Raw genomic sequence first — 20,767 nt, 5'->3', positions numbered from 1 at the left:
GAGCGTCAGGAGTCTGAGCAGGTACCGTCTGTATAAGGGTCTGAGGAGGAAACTCAAGCATGTTGTCTCAACTGGAGGTAGCTGCGAGATCTCCAGAGTGAAATCTTTGCTTATGAGGTGTCAGTACGATAGACACACATCTTTCGTTGTTGAGAGGGATTACGTGAAGTACCACTCGCCTGACCCTTACAGAAACTGCAACATGTCAGTGAATAGTAAAGTGGTTACAGGACTGGTCGACACTGTGGGGTCCCTGAGGCGATCCAGATCAGGGATCCTGGAGGTTGTCAGATCCTTCTACTTGCAACTCTTGGGGAATAGGGATTTTAATTGGTATGAGATGTCTGCTTTCCTCACTGAAACCGTCCCCGATCCAGGGTTAGACCTCTCTCTTGACATTTTGACAGAGATGATCAGGGAAGAGAAAGTTAAGTTGGCGATTGAAGGGCTTGCCCAAGAAAAAAAAAATGCCCGGTCCAGATGGCTTAACATCTGAGTTCTATAAGACCTTGAAAGACACTTTGGTTCCCCTCTTGACTGAGATATTCAATGAGTGTCTTTCCTTGGGCACTCTACCAAAGTCAATGAGGAGGTCTGCCCTAATCATCTTGTCAAAAGGTAAGGACCCATCTTGGATTGAGAATTGGCATCCCATAGCACTTCTCAATGCAGACAGGAATGTTCTGGCAAAGGTGCTGTTTGATCGGTTGGTGAAATTTGCACCCCGACTCCTTTCGGAGGCCCAGCATTTCTCTGTTCCAGGATGCAGCACACTTAGTGCTGTGCTCTGTGTCCGAGAGGCAGTGGAGCAGAGTAGGGATGGTCACTGGAAGGGGTACATGCTGTCACTGGACCAGGCAAAAGCGTTTGATCGGGTTAATCATGAGTACCTCTGGTTTGTCCTTCTGAGATATGGCCTGCCGGGGGGGGGTTGTTGTTGATTGGCTTAAGACTCTGTACAGTTGGGCAGAGAGTTTCCCGCTTTGTGATCTTTGAACAAATTATTAAACAACATGTATGTCAGTACTTGGATAAGAATGAAGTGATTAAACAGAGTCAGCATGGGTTTGTAACTAATAAGTCATGTCAGACTAACTTAATTTCCTTCTATGACGGAATCACTGATTGGGTGGATCAAGGAAATGCTGTAGATATAGTATATCTTGACTTCAGCAAAGCATTTGACAAAGTCTCTCATACAATCCTTATTGAAAAAATGACTAAGTATGGAATGGACAAGGCAACTGTTAGGTGGATTCATAACTGGCTTAGTGATCGGACCCAAAGAGTGGTCGTAAATGGCTGCACATCCAGTTGGAAGAATGTCTCAAGTGGGGTACCACAGGGCTCTGTCCTGGGCCCTGTATTGTTCAACATCTTTATCAACGATTTAGATGAAGGAATTGAGGGTAAACTGATTAAATTTGCTGATGACACAAAGCTAGGAGGGATAGCTAATACTAGAGAAGAGAGAGAGAGAGGATTCAAAAAGATATAAATAAACTGGAGAAGTGGGCAGCAACTAACAGAATGGTTTTTAACAGGGAGAAATGCAAAGTACTACATCTGGGCAATAAAAATGAAAAAAGCATATACAGAATGGGAGAAATAGGGCTAAGTGACAGCACATGTGAAAAAGACTTGGGTATACTAATAGATCACAGACTGAATATGAGTCAACAGTGTGATGCAGCAGCAAAAAAGGCAAATGCAATTCTAGGATGTATTAACAGAAGCATACAGTCTAGATCACGTGAAGTCATTATTTCCCTCTAATCCTCTTTGGTCAGACCTCATCTTGAATATTGTGTCCAGTTTTGGGCACCACATTTTAAAAAAGACATCAACAAACTGGAGCAAGTTCAGAAAAGAACGACCAGAATGGTGACCGGTCTGCAAACCCTGTCTTATGAGGAAAGGTTGCAGGATTTGGGAATGTTTAGTTTGCAAAAGAGAAGACTGAGAGGAGACTTAATAGCTGTCTATAAATATCTAAAGGGCTGTCACACTGTAGAAGGATCAACTTTATTCTCATTTGCACAAGGAAAGACTAGAAGCAATGGGATGAAACTGAATGGGAGGAGACACAGATTAGATATTAGAAAAAACTTTTTGACAGTTAGAGTGATCAATGAGTGGAACAGGCTGCCACGAGAAGTGGTGAGTTCTCCTTCAATGGAAGTCTTCAAACAGAGGCTGGACAGACATCTGACTGGGATGATTTAGCGAATCCTGCTTTGAGCAGGGGGTTGCTCCTTCAATGGAAGTCTTCAAACAGAGGCTGGACAGACATCTGACTGGGATGATTTAGCGAATCCTGCTTTGAGCAGGGGGTTGGACCAGATGGCCCAGGAGCTCCCTTCCAACTCTACGATTCTATGATTTTATGATTCTATGAATGGTTGGATTGGCTGCTCTTTTGAGGTTGGATATGGTGTTTGCCAGGTTGTCCCTCTAGCTCGCTGCTGTATGTATTTGCGATTGACCCACTTCTTAGGAGGGTGGAGCATGGATTGCCGGGATTGGGATGGTCCGGGCAGCACCGGAAGTCATTCTGAGGATGGTGGCGTATGCTGATGATGTCACTGTTTGTTTCCTCTCACAAGGAGGCAGGGTGGCTGAGGTCAGAGGTAGATCGCTACTCGGAGGCATTCGGGTCCAAGATCAACCGGGATAAGTGTGAGAGTCTCTGACTGGGAGGAGGAGATCCTGGTTTTGATCTTCCGGACACCCTTCCAGGGCCCAAGTCTCTTCAAAAGTCCTTGGCATCGAATTTGGCCATGGGGATTATCCCAAACAAAATTTGGACAGCAGGCTAGAGATCGCCACTCAGAAGGTGAACCAATGGAAGGGTTGGTCTTTGACTCTATGGGAAAGGGTAAACCTCATCAAAACTTACCTGCTCCCTTTACTGATTTATCTGAGCAGTGTGTGCATCTTGCCGGAGTCTCTGGACTCGGATCTAGAGTTTGTTCTTCCAACTGTTATGGGGGAATAGACTGAACCTGGTCAAGAGGGAGGTTACTTACCGTACGAGGAGATTAGGAGGGTTGGGTATGGTCAACCCTGTGGTATTCCTTGTGGATACCTTCAATAAGATCAATATTGCAAACTTCTAGAAAGAGAGGGCTCCTCCGTGGGTGTTCTACTGTAGGGAATGGTTTCAGTCTTTCTTCCAGGAAAGGAAGACAGGAGGGGAAGTTAAGGATCTTCGCACACCGCATGGACATCTTCCGGCTTACGCTACCTTGATTCTGAAGGTAATTCGCCGGTGGGGTCTGGGAATCTGGGAGATCAGGACTCTGCCAAGGAAATTCCTTTACAATAGGGTTCTGCTGACCCATTTCCAGAGGCCCCTGGTGCTCAGATTGCCCAAGTCGGGATCTTAGGGTGGGTTTGCATCTTCTGAATTCTATCAAGATCCCCATGAAGTTTTGGGACTTGGCTTGGTGCTGCTTCCATGGGAAGCTGTGTGTGCGGGACAATCTGAAGTGGTACCATGCTGGAAAGCATCGACCACTTCCTGCTTCATTGTCCCTTCAACACAGAGGTGTACAACAGGGTGAGCGCCTCCACTGGCTGGTCTTGGCTGGCTGGTCTGTTAATTGCGGAATGGGCCTGTGGAGCTTTCGGAGACCTTGGTGGTCGGGACCTCTGTACATTATTTCTAGTTAGTGCAGTGGTTAGGTATCACACGAGAAATGCACAGTGCTTAGTATCGACGCAACAGAAAATCCTCCCAGTGGACTATGTGTTTAGGACCATACTCGGTGACCTGGTGAAAGTGCGCTCTCTGGAGTGTGAGAGACTGGGCACACGTCGGGCCACTCTCCTCTGGAGGAAATTTTCTTTTAGTGTGCCCTAGTCTGGTCATCTCCTTTCCTGGTGGTGGGCTGCTGCTGACACTGTAGATTTTTGTTTTGTTTGATCAGTGTACAGTGATGTAGGGCTGCAGGTGCCGAACTTGGCTTTGTGATTTGTGGTTATTGTAGTGTGTGCTGCTGTATATATTGTATATAGGGATACAGATTTTGGTGTATATGTTAGGTTGGGTGGTGGGAAAAGGAGGGAGGTGGGTTTACCTTGTGGGACTGTGGGACACTGGGGTGTTTGGGGAAAAAACTGGCACTGTCGGATCTGGCCTATGGACATGGACTGAGGCATGAGACGCAGGACCAGCTCTCAGGTCAGTGCGGGGGTTGGGAATGGTGGGCTTGAGTGTGGGGTGGTGATTAGCTTAGTATTGTATATATTTGTATAGTTTGTGATTATTTTATTTAAAATAAAAAAAAATATTCAGAAACTAAAAAAAATATGTATATATAGTTTTTGTTTTGCTATTGTTTGTTTTATTTGTTTATTATTAGTTTGTTTGGTGACCGGACCAGAAGGTGTAAGTACTTAATATTATTTATTATTCTGTATATATGTATAATATTTGTGAGAGGAGAGAATGAGCTGCTGGACCAGTGTTCAGTATAGTGATTATTTTTCTCGCTGATACTTTTGTGTTGTTTCTGTTATTGTTATGTTTTTCATTTTTATTGTAAAAGATCTACAGGATGTAACTCAGGATCAGTTGTGTAATGTATGTACACAGTGACTGCACCAGCATAATAGTGAGTGCAGCTCTGAAGTATAATACAGGATGTAACTCAGGATCAGTTGTGTAATGTATGTACACAGCGACTCCACCAGCAGAATAGTGAGTGCAGCTCTGAAGTATAATACAGGATGTAACTCAGGATCAGTTGTGTAATGTATGTACACAGCGACTCCACCAGCAGAATAGCGAGTGCAGCTCTGAAGTATACCGTAATACAGGATGTAACTCAGGATCAGTAATGTATGTTTTTATGTACACAGACTCAACCTTTTGTATGTCAATATAAATCAGCTACACAATGTCTCTGAAAAGGTTAACATACCCTTTAACTCTTTAAGTATGAAGATTTGTCAGATCTCAGTGGTCTCATAAAGTTGAGTGACACCTGTAAAAGTTGTAATTCACATTGATGAACATCCGACATTGCCGTCAGCTGTACTCACCTGCCCCACATAAGGATAGGCCGCCTCTGAGTCGATGCCTTTATTATCTCGCACATACTCGAAAGCGTTGGTCATGTATCCTCCTCCACATCCATCATTCTTCGTGACACAATCTACAAGGTTTTGGGGGCTGAGGACAACCAGTTTTTTAGTCTTCTTCTTCAGTTGTCCCTCCAAGGCCCCGACGGAGCTGAAAGCCCAACATGACCCACAGGAACCCTGAAACAGAAGGAAAAAAACGGTGTCACCTCTGATAAATTATAATACCCTGATTTCACCCAAAATATAATACAATTTTATATGAACCCATTCTCAATTGGGAAAATTGTCTTTTTTGCGCTTTCATTTTTTCCTCCCCTTTTTTCCAAGAGACATAACCTTTTTATATTTCTGTATCCATTGCTGTAGGGGGGCTTGTTTATTGTGGGACGAATTGTGCTTTTGAGTGCCATCATACATTTTACCATACAATGTACTGGAAAACAAAAATAAAATTCCAAGTATGGTGGAATGGCTCTCTAAGATAATAGCAGACAGGTTGACTGGGTTCCTTCCTGAACTGGTGGGCCATTCTCCGATCGAAGACCAGCAGTGACTAATATTTGTAAAGTTTTGGCAAGTTTAGATAAGGTCCTTCTTTGGCCACGGCCTGGAGACCACCCAAGGCTTGCTGGCACTTGATGCTCAGAAAGGATTTGATTGGACAAAAGAGGTAAGTTTCACAAACTGCCTATGGGTACATACAGCAGCCACTGCCCAAAGTCATACATCAAGTTTCCTGTCGCCTTTTATTTTTCATAGGGATTTCAGGCAGGTTACGAGACGTTTTGAGTATACAATATTGTACAAGGTCTTTGCAGTTGGGAAGGGTCGAAGTCAAGGTGGCAAAGTTTGCCTATGATTTAGTTCTATACTTAGCCGCCCCCTTGTATTTCAAATGGCTGCAGATTTTGGAGAGGTCTCTGGATATAGGGCAAGTGTCACGAAAAGCAAGATATTGAAACTAGAAACATCGCTGTTCGTGGCAAGATCTCAATTTAGGAATTCTTTGCATGCTTCGTTACATAACCAGCCTTGGGGTTAAAATTTGGATATCTCCTGATGTGCTCTAGAGCAATTAACCTCCTTTTATTGATTATAAGTATTGTCCAAAACGGAAAGATAATACCATCTGTCGTTATCTCTGCTTGGCAGATGCTACATGGTCCCATCTCCCGTTATCGCTGATGGACAGATTCCACTCGGTCCCACCTTCAGTTATCTCTGATGAGCAGATGCCACCTTGTCACACCAGTCATTATCACTGTTGGACAGATACCACCTGGTCCCACTTGACATCATCTCTGATGGACAGATGCCACCTGGTCCCTCCTCCCGTTATCTCTGATGGGCAGATGCCACTTGGTCCCATCTCCACTTATCTCCGATGGGCAGATACCACTTGGTCTCATCTCCACTTATCTCCTATGGGCAGATGCCACTTGGTCCCACCTATTACCTCTGATGAAGACAATGTGACAGAGGTTCCACTCATGCACTGCCACTGATGAATCCACAGTATAGCCAACAGAATATATTGAATGATTTATTGAACAGGTTTACAGAGTCAATGCGTTTCGAGGCCACCCAGGACCTCTTCATCAGGACAGGACTAGTTTTCTGCACTAATGAAGAGGTCCTGCATGGCCTCAAAATGCATTGACTCTGTAAACCTATTCAATAAATCATTCAATATATCCCGTTGGATATACTGTGGGTTCATCATTGGCAGCGCATGAGTGGCACCTCCATCACATTGTCTTCATCCAATTTGGTCCTTTCAAGACCGGTGTCCTTACAGCAGCCATGTGATAATTACACAAGTGGTCAAAATTGTTAGTACCCCTCATTTAGTGACTGAAAAACTCACAATGGTCATAGAAATAATTTGAATCTGACAGGAGTAATAATCAAAAAATCTATGAAAATAAGCAAATGAAAGTCAGACATTGCTTTTCAACCATGCTTCCACAGAATTAAAAAAATAAAAATAATAAAACTCATGAAATAGGTCTGGACAGAAATGAAGGTACCCATAGCTTAATATTTTATTGCACGACCTTTTGAGGCAATCACTGCAATCAAACAATTCCTGCAACTGTCAGAGACTTCTGTACCTCTCAACAGGTATTTTGCCCCACTCCTCAAGAGCAAACTGCTCCAGTTGTCTCGTGTTTGAAGGCTGCCTTTTCCAGACGGCATGTTTCAGCTCTGTCCAAAGATGCTCAATAGGATTTAGGTCAGGGCTCATAGAAGGCCATTTCAGAATAGTCCAATGTTTTCCTCTTAGCCATTCTTGGGTGTTTTTAGCTGTGTGTTTTGAGTCAATATCCTGCTTCAAGACCCATGACCTGTGATTGAGACCAAGCTTTCTGATACTGGGCAGCACATTTCTCTCTAGAATCCCTTGACAGTCTTGAGATTTCATTGTACCCTGCACAGATTCTAGACACCTTGTGCCAGGTACAGTATAGCAGCCCCTGAACATAACAGAGCCTCCGTCTTGTTTCACAGTCGGGAAAGTGTTCTTTTCTTGATATGCTTCATTTTTCCATCTGTGAACATAGAGCTGATGTGCCTTGCCAAAAAGTTCCATAGAACATTCGCCCAGAAGCTTAGTGGCATGTCAACATGTAGTTTGGCAAATTCCAGTCTGGCTTTTTTTTTATGATTTTCTTTCAACAATGGTGTCCTCCTTGGTTGTCTCCCATGAAGTCAACTCTGGCTCATACAATGACGGATGTTGCGATCCGACATCGATGTTCCTTGAGCTTGAAGTTCACCTTTAATCTGCTTACAAGTTTTTCTGGGCTCTTTTGTTACCATTCATATTATCCGTCTCTTTGATTTGTCATCAATTTTCCTCCTACTGCCATGTGTCCAGGGAGTTTGGCTACAGTCCCATGGAGCTTAAATTTCTGAATAATATGTGCAACTGTAGTCACCAGAACATCAAGCTGCATGGAGACGGTCTTATAACCTTTACCTTTAACATGTTTCTCTAGAATTTCCTTTCTAATCTCCTGAGACAACTCTTTCCTTCGCTTCCTCTGGTCCATGTTGAGTGTGATACACACCATGTCACCAAACAGCACAGTGAGTATCTGTAGCCATCTATACAGGCCCTGTGGGTTTTTCTGTCATTAAATGATCGGTTAAGACCCTATTACGCTCTCTTTTCCAGTTTTCTCTACTCTCATTACCTCTGATGAGCAGATGCCACTTGGTCCCACCTGTCGTTATCTCTGATGGACAGATGACACCTGGTCCCACCTGTCAACATCTCTTATGGGTAGATGCCACCTGGTCCCATATTTCAAACCGTTAGGTGGAGTTCAAAAATAATAAACAAACAGTATGTTCTGGGAAGTACAGGAAATAAAATAAGAGCAAAAACTGGACACTTTAGATCAGTTGACAGGTTTTCTGTACATTTATTCTTCAACGCAGATAAAAAAGAAGCAGAGAGACAAAGAAAATGAGACAAAAATCTTTTTTTGCTAAGAGGAAAACATTTATTTTATGTGCTATACCCAAGCAGGAAATTACAGAAATAATGAAAACTTTTTGATATCCATCTGTACTGAAGAGCTGAAGGGAACTTGCGGAGAATTGCAGTTGTAACTATGACATTTCCCATACAACCTTTGAGCTAAGGGGTAACATAGTCAAAGCTTTTTGCAATTTGTACGGAAACTCAGAGGACTTATCTTACTTAGACTTAAAATGATCTTTTCAAGAAGATCTGTCTATAGAGGCCTTTTTTTTACTCTTCTTTAATCCCTATGTTCCCATTTTTTTAATCTGACTTATACTTCAAGAGTAATGAATCTTTTTATGTTAAAGACGGCACAACTAGGCGCAAACACCAGATCAAAAATAAAGTGAAAAAAGCTTTATTGTAACAAAAATTACACACACTGATTAAAAACATCTAAAACACTAAAACCAATAATAGGCTGTGTGGAATATGCAGTAATCATATGTTAACAAACAAAATAATCTGCATTAATGCAATAGAAAGTGACAACAATGTTATTATTTCAATCCAGTAACCATCCACTCAATATTTATTAGTCACTACAGAAATAAATATATCATTTTATAATAAAAAAGATATAGATCTGTCAACATGTGTTACAATGAAACACCCATAGTAGAAAATATCATCACCGGCAATGCTATAAGAAAGAAGCGGTGCCAAAATATCGCATCGCTACCCTACGAAAGAACAGAGGAGAAGACCTCAAAGACAAAGGCATTAAATAATCATTTACAAGTGATTAATTTGTCCACATACCAACTTACAGAATCAGAAAGGTCAGTATTGCAACGAGGCCTCACTTTTTCTCCTATGCAATCCATGGATAAATTTATCGTTATTAAGGACCTATATCTTTTTTGTAGGAAAATAGTGTTGCGAGTTTTGCACCAGAAACCTGAATTATTTCCAAATTTGTCATCAGAAATAGAAATAGACGAGTTTTTTCGGACTTGTTGGACCTATTGCAGGAGAATGAAACCACTACAGGTAGGAGACAATTCCCACATAGGACCCCTTCCACCACTACTCCTCCTCTCTCTTTGGTCCCCTCTGTAAAAACATTTTTTGAAGTAATGAAAAAGGAGATCCAAAAATTACCAGATAACTATAGGGCAGGTCAAAACTTAAAATTGTCAGATAGGAGGGCTTTAAGATCACTTAAATGTAATTCTCAATTCCTTATTAAACAATCAGACAAAGGTGCCAATGTGGTGTTGTGGCCCATTGATATATACCTAAAAGAGGCATTTAAACATTTGAATAACAATGTTTACTATGTAAAGCTACCTTCAGACCCTACAAATGTGTTCAACATCAAATTACATATCTATTGGACGGGGCACTGACTGAGAGGATCATAACTAAAAAGGAAAAGGATTATATTTTTGTCAAGAAGCCTATTATACCTACCTTTTACTTGGTACCTAAGGTACATAAAAGTCTTGAGAGCCCACCCGGCAGGGCCATAGTTTCGGGTATAGGTGGCCTTGGGGAGAGAGCCTGTACCTATATTGATTTTTATTTACAACCTTTGGTACAGAAACTGCCATCATATTTAAGGGACTCCACTCACCTGATCCACAGGGTCCAGGACCTCCAAGTGCCTCCTGGGGCCCTGTTGGTGACGGCTGATGTGGAGTCTCTTTATACCAATATAGCCCATCACCATGGCTTAATGGCAGTTCAACAATTTTTGCAGGCAGAAAGTGAGCAGGTCCAATTACACAATAATTTCTTACTCAATTTGCTTCGATTTGTGTTAACTCACAATTATTTCATCTTTGACAATCAATTCCGTTTCCTCTGATTAACTTTGCCACTATCTTTCTACGTCACACTGGGAGCCTGACACGCAGGCTGAACTGCACGCTATGGTGTTATCAGGGTGCCATATGTAAATAGCCTACTGATTGCTCCTGGGCCGCCAACACAGGTGTTGACGATCGAGGTAACAAGTAAGTGCACTTACTACTATTTAAACCTCAGACTGTGCTATTGTATGTCACCTTCCCCTGATGAAGCTACAAGGCGTAGCGATACGCGTAGGGACAGGCAGTGCAGCATAACATTCATTGGTGAGTATGGCCAGTCCTGTATTTGTAGGGTTCGAGCAGGCTCACAGGATGCAGTGACGAGACACGAGACTGAATGTGGGGTGAAATAAACTTTTATAAGTTTTAAAGCCGCAAGGGCTAAAACTGCTTAAATCAGAGAAAAGGGGAAACACTTATTTGTCCTCGCAGGGACTCGTAAAACAACATTAAAAAAACAAAAAGGGTCCTTATTTTCTCTATAATACACTTAGCCTTCCGGGCGTCGCTCGAGTTCACGACCACTCAGGGGTTGCAGATGTGGCTGCCTTGTAATCCACGACTTCCCGGAAGGACTTGTGCTTGTACAGCCCCGAAGAGACCAGAACGATGGGGCGCAGCAGGCCCTTAAGAAACTGGACGGTGGGGCGCAACGGGCCCTGTAGTAACCGGAACGATGGGGCACAACAGGCCCTGAAGAAACCGGAACGATGGGGCACAACAGGCCCTGAAGAAACTGGGCGGTGGGGCGCAACGGGCCCTGAAGAAATGGGGTCGGTGAGGCACAACGGGCCCTGAAGAAACTGGCACGGTGGGGCACAACAGGCCCTGAAGAAATGAGGTCGGTGGGGCACAACGGGCCCTGAAGAAGCTGGCACGGTGGGGCACAACAGGCCCTGAAGAAGTGGGGTCAATCTCCCAGGCGTCCGTTTAGAGGCGCTCGTTCCCCAGCCAGGTCATGACGCAGTTTCAAAAAAGACATAAACGTTAACAAATTCTGCTCAGTGTCCCCTCAGTAACCGGGACGGGCTCTGCGGCCGCCTATAGCGAGGTGACGTCCCCTGAGGTCGGTGATGACGGGGCCGCGGCTGTGGGAGAAGACAGGGGGGCAGTGTCCTGGCCACTGTACCGGATTGCTGTGTCGTCGCAGCGGTCGCCTGAGATCCCGGTCCTGTCACACCACGGAGGGAATCAGCGGCCGTCACTTTATCTGAATCTTTGCGGGGGGAAACTCCCGGGGAGAGTCTCTTACGCGTCAACCTTCGGTAAGTCTCAAATTTCCCTTTTTCAATCTCCTGCCTGTCTCTCTTTTCCACACCGTCAGTTGCCACAGTCCTCTCTCTGCCGCACGGCTTCCTCTCTCCTGTCAGGCTCTCTGCCAACTGCCACCTCAGCGCGTCCCCTGCTCCTTTTACCCTCGCCCCGCCCCCTGTTGCCCTGACAACTTCAGTCGCATGTCTCCCTTTGTAATCCCCCTGATGTGGTTTCTTCAACAACCCTGATGGCGGTCCCCCTGGTTCTAGCCCAATCACTGTATGGGGGTCCTCCTCCCCACATATTTATGCAGTATATATAGGATTATACAGGGCCACACTATTAGGTGCTTACATATTATAGCATTGCCGGTGATGATATTTTCTACTATGGGTGTTTCATTGTAACACATGTTGACAGATCTATCTCTATTTTATTATAAAATTATATATTTATTTCTGTAGTGACTATTAAATATTGAGAGGATGGTTACTGGATTGAAATAATAACATTGTTGTCACTTTCTATTGCATTAATGCAGATTATTTTGTTTGTCAACATATGATTACTGTATATACCACAGAGCCTATTATTGGTTTTAGTGTTTTAGATGTTTTTAATCAGTGTGTGCAATTTTTGTTACAATAAAGCTTTTTTCACTTTATTTTTGATCTGGTGTTTGCACCTAGTTGTGCCGTCTTTTTCTTTCTTCTTTCATATACCAATTTTTGGCACATAGGTAGCACCCTATATATTGGTTATTGCATTTATGTGGTGGTGCCCGCCCTCTTCAACATTTCGAATCTTTTTATGTTGGTGCTACATTTTTGATCTTTACAGAGAGTGTGACTCTGGGGCATGTCTTTATGAAACTCCATATAATTACCATGTGAGCACCGCCTCTTTGGTAAAGACCATAAAAAATAGCATCTCTGGATCCATGTCATTTAAAAAACAAAAAAACAGAATACTTAGGGGAGACAAGAAAATAAAAACAAAAACTGGACACTTTGGACCTGGTGACAGAGTCACTAACTTTTTGCTGTCTTTATTTCTTATAGTTTTCTAAGTAATTTGCACTGAAATAGCTAAGGTACTTGGATTTATGTAACTCTTTCACATATGGTAATTCAGAAAGCTGATCTATCTTGGGACATCCCAAAAAAGTAGCTGGTTATATTATCTGTTATTCTGTGAATTTCCTTTGATTTGGCTTTCTTTTTTTATTTTTCCTTTTCTTCTTATCATGGCCGTTGCAGCTGTAACTTCTTTTGTGCTTTCCCTTAAAAACACCAATAAAAAAAGTTGAAAAGGAAAAGAGACCTCTGGGTTCTTACGATTCCGGCGATACTAATCTTGTATAGGTTTTGGTTTTAGTTGTTAAAAAAAAAAAAAAAAAATCGGAATTTTTTTTTAAACTTGGATTGTGTCGTCATTTTTGAGATGTATACTTTTTATTTTTCTGCAGATGCTGGATGAAAGCTTGTTTCCTTGTGTAACGACCAATCAAATTTTCTTTGGTACCATTTATAGTATATTCTGTATGGGGTCATGATCGCTTTTTATTGCATTTTTAGGAGGACTGAAAAACAGCATGTTTACATTTTTTACAGCATTTACACTATTTTTTTATCTCTATTTTTAAATGGGAAATTGGATGTATTTTTAATTATGTTTTTTTATTTTTAAACCTCTTTTTTCCCATATGGGACTTGAACCCAAGATTTTTTTAATCACCTGAGTAGCTGTCCTGTTCACCTTTGCTGCAGTACCAGACACAACCACAACTGTATTATGGCATTGTGCCATGTTAAACAATGAAGGAGATTGGCACTGGTTGGAATATAGAGGCCTTTTCGATCATCTGATCAACAGTCAAACACCTATTAATCTAATCAGTCATCAATTTAGTAGTCCCAAAATAACCCCTGCAGCATAGGTGTGAAAAACAAAGTAAAATCCTAGCTCTGCAGGGTTTGATTGGAAGGACTTTCATAATTCCTCTAAGAGACAGGAAGTAGATTCTTTGTGGGTCAAGATGTGAACTGAAGCTGAGAAAGAGACATGCAGTGGTCTATATCTGAATGGAGTGACTGGGGATTCAGTCAGTCAGTCTCCTGGATGTAACAGAGACAAATGTGGTATCTGGTGAATGCCCAGACCGTGGGCACCAGACTGCATGTGTCTTGGAGCTGAAGAGAGGCCAGAATCCCTCTCTGAGAAGAGTCCGCACAGGTCGTGTGCAGAGAACCGCAAGTGTAACTGCTTACAATGGACAATAGCTGATTTGTGTGACCACCTGGGGCTAGCTCAGCCATGTATGAGTAGTCAGAGTCTATCTTGTGTAGTGAGCTCCTGGGCAAGGCCAAGATTTAGGTTTATGTGTTTCTTTTGGTGCTGTGCAACCTGTGGAAAGCAAAAAAAACAGCACATTTGGACCAAAAATGCATTGCCTGGGTGAACGCTAGTTAAAGCCTAACAGAGAGACTGAATTCCTGCACCCCTTTAATGTAAATGTGGCAATTATTTTCTTAAAAGGGCTCCGTTGTCTTACCTGGTTCCTCACTGGTGTGACATAACCTTTTTTCCTATAGTCTATGGAGTCAGGGAGAGCGTCCATCACTTTGTCATCAGCAGCAGTGATGTTCCTGGCTCTATTTCGAGGGGGAACTTTGAGACCTGTCATGGTATTGACGACTTCTTCAATTGTCTTCAAAGGATTAAAAGATGAAATTAATGATGATAATGATATTTCCAAGACACTGTAGATTGAATAAAATCTAAAACTAATCCATGAAACCATTTCTGGTTTTCTGCCGTCTCAATCTCATGATGGACACCAGACCTGTAGATCCATACCACCACGAATTCATTGACCGGGGACTTTTTACCGCAGACCTTATGGTAGCAACTTACCATATCTCCAAATTGGTTCATGCCCAGCGTGTAGGTGTGTAGACCTTGAGAATACTCCATGTTGTGGTTGGTGATGTACTTGTAGTTCTTCTCCCAGATTAAGCGCCTCATCACCTCATCAGACTGTAGATGAGAGACAGATCTGGTTAAAAAGTCAATGGGCTCCTTCAACAGTAAGCAACCCTTAAAAAACTTGAGAGGAACCCATCATACACTGGGGACACATATAAGAGTATGGGGCGTATAATCAAATCTAGTGATGGTTCCTATGACAGGAAGTAGAATTAGGAAAAGGTTCCTTCTTGATCCTGGGGGCCATAGTGTCCATACTACACTATTTACTTTGGAAATAAAGAACAGTATAACCCTAGAATTGGGTGGTCTCCACATGAGTTGGGTCCTATTCTCAAGGGTCCATATAGTAGGGCTTTTTTATATGCAAAACAACCAATGTTGCATAATACTGACATACCGGGCCACATGGTGGCTCAGTGGTTAGCATTTCAGCGCTGGAGCCCTGGTTTCGAATCCCACCAAGGACAATGTCTGCAAGGAGTTTACAGGGAGTCTTAGTTCTCCCTATGTTTGCGTGGGTTTCCTCCCATCCTCCAAAGACATACTGATGGGGAATTTAGATTGTGAGCCCCATTGGGGACAGCGATGATGACATCTGTAAAGCGCTGGAGAATTAATGGCGCTATATAAGTGAGTAAAATAAATAAATACCGGTTGGCCAACCCCTAATCAGCTGCCAACCCTGAGATTACAGGGAGTCTTAGTTCTCCCTATGTTTGCGTGGGTTTCCTCCCATCCTCCAAAGACATACTGATGGGGAATTTAGATTGTGAGCCCCATTGGGGACAGCGATGATGACATCTGTAAAGCGCTGGAGAATTAATGGCACTATATATACATACTGATGGGGAATTTAGATTGTGAGCCCCATTGGGGACAGCGATGATGACATCTGTAAAGCGCTGGAGAATTAATGGCGCTATATAAGTGAGTAAAATAAATAAATACCGGTTGGCCAACCCCTAATCAGCTGCCAACCCTGAGATGTCAGAGGATGCCCCATTGTTTCATACTTTATGCCATCGCTTTCAGGTTGTTACCTTTCCATTATACTGCTTTTGAAATGTTTTTTTCCATTGCTTCCATTCAGAGTCCAGAGCGTCATCCGAGTACAGGCCAGCGCTCACCAGTGGAAGAACCAAGAGTATGAGGTGGAGGATCATTGTGCTGCAGGAAGGCAAGAATGACATCATTGGCGTGTGCAGATTTGGAGATGTGTAATAATATAGTATCTTTTTTTTATCAGAAGTCGGATTGTGACTTGGAATTTATTTCTGAAAAAACAATAATCCAGACATTAAGAGGAGCATTTTAAGAGTCCAATAGATTCAGTCGCCTTCGCACCTACAACCCCTGGCAAAAATTATGGAATCACCAGCCTTGGAGAATGTTCATTGAGTTGTTTAATTTTGTAGAAAAAAAGCAGATCACAGACATGGCACAAAACTAAAGTCAATTCAAATGGCAACTTTCTGGCTTTAAGAGACACTAAAAGAAATCAAGAACAAAAAGTGTGGTAGTCAGTATTGGTTACTTTTTTAAACCAAGCATAGGGAAAAAATAATGGAATCACTCAATTCTGAGGAAAAAATTATGGCATCACCCTGTAAATTTTCATTCCCAAAACTAACACTTGCATCAAATTAGATCTGCTCGTTAGTCTGCATCTAAAAAGGAGTGAGCACACTTTGGAGAGCTGTTGCACCAAGTGGACTGGCATGAATCATGGCTCCAACACGAGAGATGTCAATTGAAACAAAGGAGAGGATTATCAAACTCTTAAAAGAGGGTAAATCATCACGCAATATTGCAAAAGATGTTGGTTGTTCACAGTCAGCTGTGTCTAAAATCTAAATCAAATACAAACAACATGGGAAGGTTGTTAAAGGCATACATACTGGTAGACCAAGGAAGACATCAAAGCATCAAGACCGGAAACTTAAAGCAATGTCTCCAAAAACAGGAAATGCACAAAAAAAACCAAATGAGGAACGAATGGGTGGAAACTGGAGTCAACGTCTGTGACCGAACTGTAAGAAACCGCCTAAAGGAAATGGGATTTACATATAGAAAAGCTAAATGAAAGCCAACATTAACACCTAAACAGAAAAAAAACAAGGTTACAATGGGCTAAGGAAAAGCAATCGTGGATGACTGTGGATGACTGGATGAAAAGCATATTCAGTGATGAATCGCGAATCTGCATTGGGAAAGGTGATGATGCTGGAACTTTTGTTTGGTGCCTTTCCAATGAGATTTATACAGATGACTGCCTGAAGAGAACATGCAAATTTCCACAGTCATGGATGATATGGGGCTGCATGTCAGGTAAAGGCCCTGGGGAGATGGCTGTCATTACATCTTCAATAAATGCACAAGTTTATGTTGATATTTTGGACACTTTTCTTATCCCATCAAATGAAAAGGATGTTTGGGGATGATGAAATCATTTTTCAAGATGATAATGCATCCTGCCATAGAGCAAAAACTGTGAAAACATTCCTTGAAAAAAGACACATAAGGTCAATGTCATGGCCTGCAAATAGTCCAGATCTCAATGCAATTGAAAATCTTTGGTGGAAGTTGAAGAAAATGGTCCATGACAAGGCTCCAACCTGCAAAGCTGATCTGGCAACGGCAATCAGAGAAAGTTGGAGCCAGATTGATGAAGAGTACTGTTTGACACTCATTAAGGCTACTTTCACACTTGCGGTTTTTGCGCTGCGTGCGCAGTGCAAACGCGCATAAAAACGCATTATGCGTTTTTTAATGCGTTTTCTTGTTTTTTGCGCACGGTTTTTGCAAAAAAAGCATGCTTTTTTTGCGCTGACGTGCGCCTGACTAAGCGAACGTCATTGCTCCCATAGACTTTAATGGGTTTTGGGTGAATTTCGTGCGCATTGCGTGCACATGCATTTTTTGAGACAGGTCGGACGCACAAAAAATGCAACAGGATGCATTTTGTGCGCCCAGGCGCACACTACAAAAAAAGGCATGCGCATACAAACGCATGACTATGCGCACCCATGTTAAGTATAGGAAAAAAAACACGTGTGCGCAAAAACTCAGCGCAAAAAACGCAAGTGTGAAACCAGCCTAAGTTCATGCCTCAGAGACTGCAAGCTGTTATAAAAGCCAGAGGTGGTGCAACAAAATACTAGTGATGTGTTGGAGTGTTTTTTTGTTGATTTATTTTTCATGATTCCATAATTTTTTCCTCAGAATTGAGTGATTCCATAATTTTTTTTTTCCTATGCTTGGTTTAAACAAGTAACCATTACTAGCTACCACATTTTTTGTTCTTGATTTCTTTTAGTGTTTCTTAAAGCCAGAAAGTTGCCATTTGAAATGACTTTAGTTTTGTGCCATGTCTGTGATCTGCTTTTTTTCTACAAAATTAAACAACTGAATGAACATCCTCCAAGGCTGGTGATTCCGTAATTTTTGCCAGGGGTTGTAATCTGACTCACAGCTGCAGCTTGTACTGAGCTTTGAGAGATCTCAGCAGGAAGGTGGGATACTGAAGAGCTTGGGTGGAGAATGAGTTAAAGTTTCATAAAGAATTGTACAAGCATTCTGAAAAGGATTTTCAAAGTAAGAATACCAGCCCCATCAAGTATAAAAATTCTATGCGATATTGTATGCATTGTGAAATCAAGTGACGGATCCACTTTAGAATCTCCAGCACAGTGCAATAGTATGTAGCCATATTGTATGGAGTTATTCCCAATTCACATAAGTACACCCCCCTACCCACCCGATTACCACACAACCAATCCTGAAAACTCTTGGAAAATCATTCCAGTTCATTTCTACAGGAAACCCACGTTCGCACTGTGTTGGCCAAGACTTTGCAAAAGGACATACTGCTCCAGGGCTCGTCGCTGCTGCTGCCACAGTCACTGCAACATGTGCAAATTGGAATTCCATCATGTCAGAACATCACAAATAAAACAGTTAACCTGTAGGCCTAAAGACTTCTGTAGTGATGCAAATTGTTGACAAGCAGGGTGCGATCGGCGGACGTGAGCACTGTTGTGAATTCTCTGGCTCAGACTTCTGAGCTGAAGCTCCCCCCTGCTCCCTCCGGTGGTTACTGGAGGTAGTGGAACTGGCCTGATTGACAGAGGTCTGCCACCTGAGGATGATGATGACGATTGGAGATCTGGGGTTACTGATTGGAGTATTTAAGTCTGCAGACTCCCTGCAATCCCTGCTGGTGATTGCTTTCCTGTGCATTCTGAGGTCTGATGTCTCCTGCCCTGATCCTGCATTGTTCAGCTAAGTGGTTCATTTGCTAATCCTTTGCATCTGATTTGGTTTTGTCTTTCTCTGCTTGTTGTGCGGGTTCAGCTTGCTCCTCTGGGGGCTGTGCTGGACCACCGCTCCATATGTTACAGCCTTTGTCAGTTTGTTCAGTCGCCTGTTATATTGGTCTCTTTTGCTTTGCTTCCCGTTCATACCGGAGTGCTGATATAGTGGGGGCGAAGTCGTGTGACTTCAGTGGGTTTTTTTTTCAGGGTTTTTGCATGATTGCAGACAGTGTCTTTTCTTTCCTATCCTATATAGTCAGTTTGGGCCCCATCATTTGCTCAGTCTATTTTTCTGCTTGCGTTTGTGTTTCATCTTGTCTCACCGACAATATATGTTTGGGGGCTATCTATTCCTTTTGGGGTCTGCTCCGGGGCAGTTTAGATTTCACATTTCTTGCTTTAGGCTTAGTTAGCTTTCCGGCTGTGCCCACTGGCGTAGCGTGGGGGGGCGGTCCGCCCCAGGCGGCATGTGTGTGGGGGCGGCGCGGCAGCAGCAATTCCACCCTGCAGTGCAGTGCAGCGGCGGGCAGGGAGCGATGCGATCACGGCAGCTCCGCTGCCTGCAAGAGTGAATAGCAGGAACGGAGCGGCAAGGGTCCGTCCTGCTTCCTGCCCGGAGGCCGCGCTTCCTGTTTCACACAGAGGAGCGCCGCTGAATGACGTCATCATTCAGCGGCCGCTGCTGTGTGAGGGAGGAAGCGCTGGCGATGCTGCGGACAGGTGAGAGGAGAGGTGGTGTCTTGTGTGTATGTATGTGTGTATGTATGTATGTATGTCTCTGTGTGTATGTCTGTGTGTATGATGGAGCAGGCAGTGATGGGAGTGATGGAGAAGGCAGTGATGGGGTGATGGAGAAGGCAATGATGGGAGTGATGGGGTGATGGAGCAGGCAATGATGGGGGTGATGGAGAAGGCAGTGATGGGGTGATGGAGAAGGCAATGATGGGAGTGATGGCGTGATGGAGCAGGCAATGATGGGGGTGATGGAGCAGGCAATGATGGGGTGATGGAGCAGACAATGATGGGAGTGATGGGGTGATGGAGCAGGCAATGATGGGAGTGATGGGGAGAAGGCAGTGATGGGGTGATGGAGAAGGCAGTGATGGGGAGAAGACAATGATGGGGTGATGGTCGAGAGGGCAATGATGGGGTTGTGGGTGAGAATGCAATGATGGTGGTGGTGGAAAGGGCAATAAATGGGGGTGGTGGAGGAGGAAATGATGGAGGTGGTGGAATGGGCAATGATGGGAGTGGTGGGGGAGAAAGCAAAGATAGTGGTGGAGAAGAAAATGATGGAGGTGGGGGAGAGGACAATAATGGGATGCGAGGGGAGGAGGACAATGAGGGGTGTGGGGGATTGGGATATACATAATAAAGGAGACTATGTAATATATACCTGTATGTGTGTGTGTGGCTATATAACATCAATAATCTATATATATATGTATATATACACACAAGTAGCTTTGACGCCATAAAAGGAGGGGGGCCCGGACACATTTCTTGCACAGGGACCCCAAGCTGTCAGTGTCCACCCCCTGTCCGCCAAAATAATTTGTACTTTCTGTTTTTTTTTCTGTCACATTATTAAAAATTAGTATTAAAAAAAGCCATTAGGTCTTCATCCAGCATCATCAAGCTAATACATACATATAGAGAACTGCAAGAAGTTGAAAGTCTAGAAATTTAGAAATAATAGCAGAGTTAGTAGCAGACTAAAAATTAGATCTTTGAGTGTAGTGTGGGCTCTTCGGATGCTTCCGAAT

General features: G+C 43.1%; 1 protein-coding gene across 3 annotated transcripts in view; it reads right to left on the bottom strand.

Annotated features, from left to right (window-relative positions):
- Positions 1-20,767, bottom strand: part of LOC141083046 (cathepsin K-like) — a 97,329-nt gene that overhangs the window by 11,086 nt on the left and 65,476 nt on the right. For all 3 annotated transcript variants that reach the window (XM_073567215.1, XM_073567216.1, XM_073567217.1), the window contains exons 2-5: positions 15,729-15,855; positions 14,614-14,736; positions 14,252-14,407; positions 5,050-5,268 (exon numbers count right to left, since the gene is read on the bottom strand). In XM_073567215.1, coding sequence (XP_073423316.1) covers positions 5,050-5,268; positions 14,252-14,407; positions 14,614-14,736; positions 15,729-15,855 — 625 coding nt within the window. The remainder of the gene's footprint in view (positions 1-5,049; positions 5,269-14,251; positions 14,408-14,613; positions 14,737-15,728; positions 15,856-20,767) is intronic.

The sequence above is a fragment of the Dendrobates tinctorius genome, unplaced genomic scaffold (assembly GCF_039654945.1).
Source record: "Dendrobates tinctorius isolate UK_male_01 unplaced genomic scaffold, ASM3965494v1 ptg000019l, whole genome shotgun sequence".
Taxonomy (NCBI): domain Eukaryota; kingdom Metazoa; phylum Chordata; class Amphibia; order Anura; family Dendrobatidae; genus Dendrobates; species Dendrobates tinctorius.
The sequence above is the reverse complement of the archived record's forward strand: the minus strand, read 5'-3'. Positions and strand labels throughout refer to the sequence as shown.